The sequence below is a fragment of the Rhinoraja longicauda genome, chromosome 34 (assembly GCF_053455715.1).
Source record: "Rhinoraja longicauda isolate Sanriku21f chromosome 34, sRhiLon1.1, whole genome shotgun sequence".
NCBI classification, from domain to species: domain Eukaryota; kingdom Metazoa; phylum Chordata; class Chondrichthyes; order Rajiformes; family Arhynchobatidae; genus Rhinoraja; species Rhinoraja longicauda.
In genome coordinates this window covers 927,019-939,251 of record NC_135986.1, presented here as the reverse complement: position 1 = coordinate 939,251, position 12,233 = coordinate 927,019, and the positions used below count along the sequence as shown (strand labels likewise).

At 49.6% G+C, this 12,233-nt stretch overlaps 1 protein-coding gene across 1 annotated transcript in view; it reads left to right on the top strand.

Moving 5' to 3' along the window:
- Positions 1-4,930: 4,930 nt before the first annotated feature.
- Positions 4,931-12,233, top strand: part of LOC144609273 (discs large homolog 1-like protein) — a 57,254-nt gene continuing 49,951 nt past the window's right edge. The window contains exon 1 of the mRNA XM_078427701.1: positions 4,931-5,315. Coding sequence (XP_078283827.1) covers positions 5,199-5,315 — 117 coding nt within the window. The 5' untranslated portion in view covers positions 4,931-5,198. The remainder of the gene's footprint in view (positions 5,316-12,233) is intronic.

The following is a 12,233-nucleotide window of genomic DNA, read 5'->3' as shown; positions in this document are numbered from 1 at the left end:
GTGGGGGCTCAGGCCCGACGGGAGTGGGTGAATTCCTGAGGCTTGGAGAATCTGGTCTCCGGTTCCCCCCATCTCCCATCCCGTGACACGACCTCAGCCAACACGGGTGGGAGTGGTGGAGAAGCTAAGGGAAATTCGGTGCCCAAAGGGTTAAAAACAAAAAATCTCCCACTGCCAGAGCTCAAAAATAGCACCGAGAGCCTTGCATGGACTATTTATAGGCTTCTCTCGGAACGGTGGGATCGGAGTCTTCCATCTGCTGCTCTCCGCGCAACTCCTGTGCTAAACCAGAAGTTGCCCAAGAAAACTCTCTCGAAGTGTTGACCATGTTATGGCACCATGTCATCGTGAGGTCTTGCCCTTCTGAACTTCTCCCATTTCCCGAACCCTCTCCAGATCTCCTTGTGCCTTCAATATACTCCTTAGACCTCCCTCTTCTGGAACCCAAAGGCCTGGATAGAGTGGATGTGGGAGAGTCCAGGACCAGAGGCCACAGCCTCAGAATTAAAGGACGTTCCTTTAGAAAGGAGATGAGGAGGGATTTATTTAGTCAGAAGGTGGTGAATCTGCGGAATTGCCACAGAAGGCTGTGGAGGCCAAGTGAGTAGATATTTTTAAGGCAGAGGTTGACAGATTCTTGATGTGTAAGGGTGTCAGGGGTTATGGGGAGAAGGGGTTGAGAGGGAACGATAGATCAGCCATGATTGCATGATGGAGGAGACGATGGGCCGAATGGCCTAATTCTGCCCCTAGAACAGATGAACCTACCCTAAAGTCCCCTTCTTCAGTGCCAGTGTAGTCTGTCATTTGCTGAGGTTGGGCAGTGGACAACAGTCTTTTAGGCCAAGTAAACAGTAAGGAAGGGTGCCTCATACTTGCTCAGTAGTGACGGGGGGGATGGGATCATAGAGTCACAGAGTTATAGTGATACAGTGTGGAAACAGGCCCTTCGGCCCAACTTGCCCACACCGGCCAACATGTCCCAGCTACACTAGTCCCTCTTGCCTGCGCTTGGACCATATCCCTCCAAACCTGTCCTATCCATGAACCTGTCCAACTGTTTCTTAAACTTTGGGACAATCCCAGCCGCAACTACCTCTGGCAGCTCGTTCCATACACCCACCACCCTCTGTGTGACAAAGTTACCCCTTAGATTCCTATTAAATCTTTTCCCCTTCACCTTGAACCTGTGTCCTCTGGTCCTCGATTCCCCTACTCTGGGCAAGAGACTCTGTGCACCTACCCGATCTATTCCTCTCATGATTTTATACACCGTCGGTGCCAGTGTCGTCTTTCATTTGCTAAAGTTGCTGAGGAGACGTTGTTTTGTTCAGAGTGGCCGTGATGAAGCAGGTGGTGATACACATTACACGTTGTCCCATCAAGGGCAAGGGGAAAAGGCTTGGCCGCTGAGTTTGGGCCAATTTGTTTTTTGGATATTTAGGGACAATTATTAAGAGACAGTGCAGGAAAGTGATGCTGATAGATGATCTTATTCTGTGCTGCAGCAGGCACATCCGGCCAAATGGCCTCCATTTCTTTGTGCCCCTGTGTACAGATGGGGAGAATGAGATTAGTAGGAGGGTGTTAAGAAGGGTCTTGACCCAAAACGTCATCTATCCATGTTTTCCAGGGATACTGCCTGACCCGCTGAGTTACTCCAGCACTCTGTGAAACGTCACGTATCCATGTTCTCCACAGATGCTGCCTGACCCACTGAGTTACTCCAGCACTCTGTGAAACGTCATCTATCCATGTTTTCCAGGGATACTGCCTGACCCGCTGAGTTACTCCAGCACTCTGTGAAACGTCACGTATCCATGTTCTCCACAGATGCTGCCTGACCCACTGAGTTACTCCAGCACTCTGTGAAACGTCACCTATCCATGTTCTCCACAGATGCTGCCTGACCCGCTGAGTTACTCCAGCACTCTGTGAAACGTCACCTATCCATGTTCTCCACAGATGCTGCCTGACCCGCTGAGTTACTCCAGCTTTTTGTGTCTGTAGACATTTTGATTGATTGAATTGATTAAAACATACAGAATGGAAACAGGCCCTTCAACCAGCTGGTAAACACAAAATGCTGGAGTAACTCAGCGGGTCAGGCAGCATCTCGGGAGAGAAGGAATGGGTCGAGAGCCGAAACGTCACCCATTCCTTCTCTCCCGAGATGCTGCCCGACCCACTGAGTTACTCCGGCATTTTGTGTCTACCTTTGATTTTAACCAGCATCTGCAGTTTTTTACCTTCAGCCCGCTGAGTCGACACTGATCATTGATCACCCATTCACACTAGTTCTGTGTTATCCCACTTTTGGATCCATTCAATAGACAATAGACAATAGACAATAGACAATAGGTGCAGGAGTAGGCCATTCAGCCCTTCGAGCCAGCACCGCCATTCAATGCGATCATGGCTGATCACTCTCAATCAGTACCCCGTTCCTGCCTTCTCCCCATACCCCCTCACTCCGCTATCCTTAAGAGCTCTATCCAGCTCTCTCTTGAAAGCATCCAACGAACTGGCCTCCACTGCCTTCTGAGGCAGAGAATTCCACACCTTCACCACCCTCTGACTGAAAAAGTTCTTCCTCATCTCCGTTCTAAATGGCCTACCCCTTATTCTTAAACTGTGGCCCCTTGTTCTGGACTCCCCCAACATTGGGAACATGTTATCTGCCTCTAATGTGTCCAATCCCCTAATTATCTTATATGTTTCAATAAGATCCCCCCTCATCCTTCTAAATTCCAGTGTATACAAGCCCAATCGCTCCAGCCTTTCAACATACGACAGTCTCGCCATTCCGGGAATTAACCTAGTGAACCTACGCTGCACGCCCTCCATAGCAAGAATATCCTTCCTCAAATTTGGAGACCAAAACTGCACACAGTACTCCAGGTGCGGTCTCACCAGGGCCCGGTACAACTGTAGGGACTATTTACTGAAGCCAATTCAGCTACAAACCCGCACCTCTTTGGAATGTTGGAGGAAACCGAAGTACCCGGAGGAAACCCAAGCGGTCATGGGGAGAACGTGCAAACTCCACACAGACAGATCCCCGAGGTCAGGATCTCTGGCACGGTTGGACAGCAGCTCCACCAGCTGTGTCGCTGTGCCATCCTTTTGATCCAAAGGTTGCTACCCTGTGACATTAGCAAATCTGCAGCAGACTGGCCACCACCGTTAGTACCAAGTTTCACGGATCGGGACGTTGTATCTGCACTACTAGGTGGCACCTCTGAATGTACTCAATCAGCCATTAAACTCTGAGGGAGGCTTTACTGAGGGAGTGCCACACTGTGGTGGGGGAGGGGGGGCTATTGAGGGAGCACTGCACTGTGGGAGGGGTGGGGGTGCGGGAGCGCAGCGCTGTGGGAGGGGCGTTGAGGGAGTGTTGCACAGTGGGAGAGGTGGGGGTGAGGGAGCGCCACACTTTACAAAAGCCAATTAACCTACAAACCTGTACGCCTTTGGAGTGCGGGAGGAAACCGGAGCACCCGGAGAAAACCCACGCAGGATGTTTTTCCTCATGGGTGGATCCAGAACAATGGGCAGTTCCAGAATATGGGGCTTAGGGCCAGAACCCTTCTTCAGGAATATACTGCCCGTCCTTCATCGCCAATGGGTCCAAATCCTGCAGCTCCCCTCCTCCCAACAGCATAGTTGGAACATTTTCATCATAGAAACATAGAACATAGAAAACTGGTGCAGGGGTAGGCCATTCGGCCCTTCGAGCCTGCAACGCCATTCACTGTGATCATGGCTGATCAACCACAATCAGTAACCTGTTCCTGCTTTCTCCCCGTATCTCTTGCTTCCATATCCCTTGATCCCTTGCACTGCAATGGAAGGCAGCTCATCAGCACCTTCTCAAGGGCTAGTTAGGGTTGGGCAGTGGACAACAGCCATGCAGGCCATGCAGGCCAGTAAACAGTATGGGGAGGTGCCTCACCCTCGCTCAGAAGTGGCTGGAGGAATGGGATCATGGAGTCATAGAGTCATAGAGTGATACAGTGTGGAAACAGGCTCTTCGGCCCAACTCGCCCACGCCGGCCAACATGTCCCAGCTACACTAGTCCCACCTGCCTGCGCTTGGTCCATATCCCTCCAAACCTGTCCTATCCATGTAACTGTCTAACTGTTTCTTAAATGTTGGGATAGTCCCTGCCTCAACTACCTCCTCTGGCAGCTTGTTCCATTCACCCACCACCCTCTGTGTGAACAAGTTACCCCTCAGATTCCTATTAAATCTCTTCCCCTTCACCTTGAACCTATGTCCTCTGGTCCTCAATTCCCCTACTCTGGGCAAGAGACTCTGTGCGTCTACCCGATCTATTCCTCTCATGATTTTATACACCTCTATAAGATCACCCCTCATTATTCCTGCTCTCCAAGGAATAGAGACCCAGCCTGCTCAACCTGGACTCAGGCTCGTCACTAATGCTAACCCTTCTGGTGCCAGGGTAGGGGGAAACCGATGAAGTACAGCCTGTGTTGGAAACTGACTTCAGCGCATCAGGAGGGGGGGCTACAGGGGAGTGGGGGGGAGCAATGCAGAGGTAACGCAGGGGATAGTGGGCCAGTCCGATCAGCACACACGGCGCTGATGGGGCAGAAATTTGGCAACTGCTCTCCCCACACTGACAGACCCTCCATGAATTATACATGGAGGTGGTTAAATCCTCCAGTGCCGCATCATCCGACGGTCTCTGCCTCCCGCTGTTTAAATCTCCGCTGCAGGAGATCGTGAGAGCGGAGCCCCGTGGGTTGGTAGCTTCCGGATCGACAGCGAGCACTGCTCCACCACGCTCTCCCCCCCCCCTCCCACCCACCACTTCCCCCCGCCTCCCTTCCACGTCCACCCCCCCCCCCCCCACCACCACCTTCCCCCTCATCCGCTCTTCCGTTTGGTAAATCCTCGGGAAGCTGATTGGCTAGGAATTCCCATGGCTTGCAGGCATGGTGTGTAACCGATCGGGGAGAGAGAGAGGGCACAATGATGGAATACTGAGCAAGCGGGAGAGAGAGAGAGAGAGAGAGACTGGTTTCAGGAGGGAAGGAGAGAGATGCAGTTGGTTGAACAGACAAAAGGAATGATCTGACAGCGGCACTTGCTAAGGATTGTTTGCCGGCCTCGGTTTCTGATAATCAGCATCCTCAAGCCCTGGGATAACATTTATTATCTTTTCTTTTGGATGGGACTCCGTATAATGTCACCACCAATTAAAGAGCTGGCCTGTTTTTCTCCTGTACTGTGTCAGTGCAAGGTGGTATGTACCAACAAGACTCTGTCCCTCATGTTTGGCTGTAAGGTGAGTGTTACCTTCTCTCGGATACCCTAGGACAACACCAGTCATTGTTTTTTAAAGGAAATTTTAAACTGCTTATGTGTGGGTCTCGGCCCCCCCCCCCCCCCCCCCCCCCCTGCAAAGTGCTCTTTTTCTCATCTCAGCATATCGTTTAGCAAGGATGTCCGATTATTTGGTCGTTGAAGGAAACTTGTTTTTATCGATTTTGGCGGGGGACGGGCGATCTGAGTAAGGATCTCACTAATGGGCCTTAGTGCACACCTGGGCGAGGAGCACTGGGGGAGCCTCGGCTTCTCGCCCCGCTGAGGTTGTGCTGCCCTGCCTGTCCGCAGCCTGGTAACTCCAGGCCTTCCAATCCGCACAGGAGATCCACTGGCCCCGGCCGCCCTGCACGCGACCCGGAGCACACCTTTTCACTTTGGCCTATGGCCCCATGATCTCTCCATCCACCAGCTGCCCCCTCATCGGATAGAACGTAGCACATAAGCAGGCCCTTCGTCCCACAATCTCTGTGGCATCCCAAGAAACAGAGGCCCTAATAGTCTGAATAAGGCCCGGTTTTAAGTGTGTGTAGGAAAAAAAACTGCAGATGCTGGTTTAAATCGAAGGATGACACAAAATGCTGGAGCAACTCAGCGGGACAGGCAGCATCTCTGGAGAGAAGGAATGGGCGACGTTTCTACAGAAGGGTCTCGACCCGACACGTCCCCCGTTCCTTCTCTCCAGAGATGCTGCCTGACCCGCTGAGTTACTCCAGAATTTGGTGTTTTGCCTACCCAGGCTGGGTACAAGTATTGGAGTAGACTAACTGCATCCAGTCTGCAGAAACCCTGGGGGAGGTCTCACTTTGAGAGCTTCCTCTAGGCCAGAAATATCATAGCATAGAGTTTTTAAACAAAAATTCTCTCCTGGAACATAGGTGTCAGTATTAATCGTCCTTCACCTTTGTCCCTCAATGAGCCGCCTTCCTGAGCTGCTGCAGTCCTTCTGGTTAAGGTGCTCCTTCAGTGTCGCTGAGGAGAGAGCCCCAAAGTGTAGTCCCACCACAGCAATGATGGACTGATGGTGCTGTTCCAAGTCAGGATGACATGGGGAGTCTGTCTGCTGGTGCAGGTGTTTCCATGTACCTGCTTCTCTTGCCTTCCTTTAGAAAACATAGAAAATAGGTGCAGGAGTAGGCCATTTGGCCCTTCGAGCCTGTACGCACCGCCATCCAACATGATCATGGCTGATCATCCAACTCAGTATCCCGTACCTGCCTTCTCTCCATACCCCCTGATCCCTTTAGCCACAAGGGCCACATCTAACTCCCTCTTAAATATAGCCAATGAACTGTCCTCAACTACCTTCTGTGGCAGAGAATTCCACAGACTCACCACTCTCTGTGTGAAGAAATGTTTTCTCATCTCGGTGCTAAAAGACTTCCCCCTTATCCTTAAGCTGTGACCCCGGTTCTGGACTTCCCCAACATCGGGAACAATCTTCCCGCATCTAGCCTCTCCAACCCCTTAAGAATTTTATATTTTTTTATAAGATCCCCCCTCAGTCTTCCAAATTCCAGCGAGTACAAGCCCAGTCTATCCAGTCTTTCCTCATATGAAAGTCCTGCCATCCCAGGGATCAATCTGGTGAACCTTCTCTGTACTCCCTCTAAGGCAAGAATGTCTTTCCTCAGGTTAGGAGACCAAAACTGCACACAATACTCCAGGTGCGGTCTCACCAAGGCCCTGTACAACTGCAGTAGAACCTCCCTGCTCCTAAACTCAAATCTACTTTATGGTAGAGTCATGGGTTCTTACAGAAACACATAAAATTCTTAAATGATTGGGCAGGCTAGATACAGGAAAAAATGTTCCCCATGTTGGGGGGGAGTCTAGAACCAGGGGTCACACACAGTTTAAGAATAAGGGATCGGCCATTTAGGACTGAGATGAGGAAAAAACTTTTTCACCCAAAGAGTTGTGAATCTGTGGGATTCTCTGCCACAGAAGGCAGTGGAGGCCAATTCACTGGATGTTTTCAAGAGAGCGTTAGATTTAGCTCTTAGGGCTAACGGAATCAAGGGATATGGGGAAAAAGCCGGAACGGGGTACTGATTTTAGATGATCAGCCATGATCATATTGAATGGTGGTGCCGGCTCGAAGGGCCGAATGGCCTCCTGCACCTATTTTCTATGTTTTCTATGGTTTGGGCATTGCTGTCAGAGGGGCCCGGGTGAGTAAGTGGAGTATTTGCAGGTGTTGCACACTACAGCCTGATCATGCCGGTCGGTGGTGGTGGTGGACAGTCTAGGAGGGCGGATCGAGATCCTGTAAAGTGGCTGCTTTGTCCTGGATGGCTCTGGACTTGATTGAATAACTCTGACTCAATAACTCTCGAGAGTTGAGAGACTGCACTGATCCATTCTTCTGAATGCTCGTTTTGCCAATGTGTTAGCGCTGGGCGGCACGGCGGTAGAGAAGGGTTTGATCCTGAGCACGGATGCTGTCTGTACGGAGTTTGTACGTTGTCCCTGTGTCCGAGTGGGTTGTCTCCGGGTGCTCCGGTTTCCTCCCGCACTCCAAAGATGTGCAGGTATGTGGGTGAATTGGCTTCTGTAGATTGTCCCTGGTGTGCAGGATAGAACTGGTGCATGGGTGATCAATGGTCGGCATGAACTCCATGGACCAAAGGGCCTGTTTCCACGTTGTATCTCTAAACTAATACAAAAAACATGGTTGGCCCAGTTGTATTTGTGGTGAAGAGCAGAGGTTGGTTTTATACAAAGACCAGGATATGGGGGGGAAATCATTCACTGAAAGGTAGACACAAAAAGCTGGAGTAACTCAGCGGGTCAGGCAGCATCTCTGGAGAGAAGGAATGGGTGACGTATTGGGTCGAGACCCGAAACGCCACCCATTCCTTCTCTCCAGAGATGCTGCCTGACCTGCTGAGTTACTTCAGCTTATTGTGTCTACCTCCGATTTAAACCAGCATCTATCTGCATTTTCTTTTCCTATTCACTGAAAGGTTTTGGCTTTCCTTCTAAAGAAAGTGTGAAGAGGGAGCATGTGGAGGTGGTTTGTCAGGGAGTCTGATTCCATGCCGTAACTGTGATGGCTCTCTCCAGACTTGCTGCCTTGCCCTTGTTGGTGAGCAGTTCCCAGGCAGTTGGAGATGAGGACTGGAAATGCTGAAGCAGGAATGGGGACAGCCAACATCAATTGCTCCTGGAGAGCTTTCACCTCAGACACATGAGCCAGGTCAAGGGTTCTGACCAATGGAAGTTTGTAAAACACAGAATGGCGGCACAGTGGCGCAGCGGTAGAGTTGCTGCCTTACAGCAAATGTAGCGCCGGAGACTCAGGTTCGATCCTGACTACGGGGGCCGTCTGTACGGAGTTTGCACGTTCTCCCCGTGACCTGCGTGGGTTTTCTCCAAGATCTTCGGTTTCCTCCCACACTCCAAAGACGTACAGTTTGTAGGTTAATTGACTGGGTAAATGTAAAAATTGTCCCTAGTGTGTTTAGGATAGTGTTAGTGTGCGGGGATCGCTGGGCGGCGCGGACTCGGTGGGCCGAAGGGCCTGTTTCCGCGCTGTATCTCTAAATCTAATTTTTTTTTTTAAATCTAAGAATGGGGAGCACTTGGGTCGTCCTGAACTTCCAGAGAGAGTGTCGGGATTGGACAGGGTTCTCATGCAGAATGAGGGTCTACCTAGGAATAGACACTATTGAATTTGTTCACTTCACCCTCCGCTATTTAGAAACATAGAAAATAGGTGCAGGAGGAGGCCATTCGGCCCTTCGAGCCAGCACCGCCATTCATTATGATCATGGTTGATCATCCACAATCAGTAACCCGTGCCTGCCCTCTCCCCTTATCCCTTGATTCCGCTAGCCCCTAGAGCTCTATCTAACTCTCTCTTAAATCCATCCAGTGATTTGGCTTCCACTGCCCTTGTGTTCAGAACAAGGGGCCACAGTTTAAGAATAAGGGGTAGGCCATTTAGACCTGAGATGAGGAAAAACCTTTTTCAGTCAGAGAGTTGTGAATCTCTGGAATTCCATGCCTCAGAAGGCAGTGGAGGCCAATTCCCTGAATGCATTCAAGAGAGAGCTAGATAGAGTTGTTAAGGATAGCGGAGTCAGGGGGTATGGGAAAATGGCAGGAACGGGGTACTGATTGAGAATGATCAGCCCTGATCACATTGAATGGCGGTGCTGGCTCGAAGGGCCGAATGGCCTCCTCCTGCACCTAATGTCTATTGTCTAAATTCACAACTCTCTGGGTGAAAAAAATTGTTCTCACCTCAGTTTTAAATGGCCTCCCCTTTATTCTAAGACTGTGGCCCCTGGTTCTGGATTTACTAATGTATAAATCTGAAGATTCCTGAGATCAAAAATACTTTATACTAAAGATAGACACAAAATGCATGGAGTAACTCAGCAGGTCAGGCAGCATCTCTGGAGAGAAGGAATGGGTGACGTTTCGGGTCGAGACCCTTCTTCAGACTGCTCAGTTCCACTTTGGTAAGAGGAATCTAAAGGTAACTGTTTACAAAGTGGAGAAATGTTGCAGATGAATGATAAACAGAGGGTCGACGTTGTTCTTGTGCATGAATCGGAAAAGGTTAGCAAGCAATTACTTCACTTTGTCAGGAAGGCAAATTGTATATTTGCCTATCTTGCAAGAGCATTAGAAATAAAAGTATTGTTACATTGTGCAGGACATTGTGAGGCCATGCCAGGCAGTCTGAAGAAGGAAAGGGTCCAACCCATAACTTCACCCATCCCTTCTCTCCACAGATGCTACCTGACCCGCTGAGTTACTCCAGCACTCTGTGAAACGTCACCTATCCATGTTCTCCACAGATGCTGCCCGACCCGCTGAGTTACTCCAGCACTCTGTGAAACGTCACCTATCCATGTTCTCCACAGATGCTGCCTGACCCGCTGAGTTACTCCAGCACTCTGTGAAACGTCACCTATCCATGTTCTCCACAGATGCTGCCTGACCCGCTGAGTTACTCCAGCACTCTGTGAAACGTCACCTATCCATGTTCTCCACAGATGCTGCCTGACCCGCTGAGTTACTCCAGCATTTTGTGTCTATCATGGAGCACGGTGTATCATTAATTTAAAAAGGAAGTAGTGGTACTGGAGGCAGTCCAAAGGAGATTGACTAAGTTAATTCCTGGGATTGGTGCACAGTGGCCTGGCTGGTTGAGCAGCAGCCTCACGGCACCAGAGACCCAGCTTTGATCCTGATCTTGGATGCTGTCTGTGTGGAGTTTGTACGTTCTTCCTGTGACTGTGTGGGTTGTCTCCGGGTGCTCCAGTTTTCTCCCCCTCCCGGGTTTGTGAGCTAATTGGCCCTATGTAACTTGTCCTTAGTGTACAGGGAATGCATGAGACAGTGGTGATATAGCTAGTGTAGGAATGGCTGATTGATGGTTAACATGGACTGGGTGGACAGATGGGCCTGTTTTCATGCTGTATCTTTAAATCATCAACGAAATTCATACTTGCTGCAGGTTAATGGGCAGTAAATGCAATAACACATGGACAGTATATAATAATCAATAAAACAATAAATTAATAACCATAATACTGTTCTCGGTGACCTTAATAGTGCAAAGAAAAACAAAGTTCATATTGTAACCAAAGACGCAGTCTTTGAAAGATCATAGCTGCTGAGGTTAGTGCTTTGTAGCATTCAAGAGCTTGATTCAAGAGAGAGTTAGACGGAATCAAGGAATATGGGGAGAAATCAGAACGGGATACTGATTTTGGATGACCAGCCATGATCACATTGAATGGCAGTGCTGGCTCAAAGGGCCGAATGGCCTACTCCTGCGCCTATTATCTATGTTTCTATGTTGACGTTGCGAGGAAGAAGCAGTTCTTGAACCTGGTGATCACAGTTTTCAGGCTTCATAACGGCTCTCAAACTTAAATCTGTATTGGTTGGAGTTTAGAAGAAGGTGGGGTGATCTCATTGATACAAATACAATCCAGGGTGGATGTCGAGATGTTTACACTAGTGGGAGAATGGAGATGTTTACTGTCGACCAGTGGGAGAATCTTGAAGGACAGACATAGTTACAAGGTCAGGAGGGGAGTCGTTTAAAACTGAGGTGTGTAGGAGCTTCTCACAGAGGGCGTGAACTCTGGAATTCTCTAACCCGGAGTGCCTGTGGAGCCTGTGGCATTTAAAGAGGAGGGAGATAAATTTGAGATGGAATTGAGAGCTATGGGGAATTGTTACACAGAAGAGGAGATGAGGAGATTAGCCAGGATCATTCTGAACAGCAGGGCAGTTTTAAGGCCACTTTCTGCACCGATTTTCTTAAGAAAGGCCCAAAGTCTTTCGAAAAAGTAAAGTATTATCTGATTTGATTGTGTAAGAAAATAACTGCAGATGCTGGTACAAATCGAAGGTATTTATTTCACAAAATGCTGGAGTAACTCAGCAGGTCAGGCAGCATCTCGGGAGAGAAGGAATGGGTGACGTTTCGGGTCGAGACCCTTCTTCAGACTGATGTCAGGGGGGCGGGACAAAGGAAGGATATAGGTGGAGACAGGAAGATAGAGAACTGGGAAGGGGGATGGGGAAGAGTGGGACAGAGGAACTGTCTAAAGTTGGAGAAACATAGAAACATAGAAACATAGAAAATAGGTGCAGGAGTAGGCCATTCGGCCCTTCGAGCCTGCACCGCCATTCAATATGATCATGGCTGATCATCCAGCTCAGTAGCCTGTACCTGCCTTCTCTCCATACCCCCTGAATCCTTTAGCAAAAAGGGCCACATCTACTCCCTCTTAAATATAGCCAATGAACTGGCCTCAACTACCTTCTGTGGCAGAGAATTTCACAGACTCACCACTCTCTGTGTGAAGAAATGTTTTCTCATCTCGGTCCTAAAAGACTTCCCCCT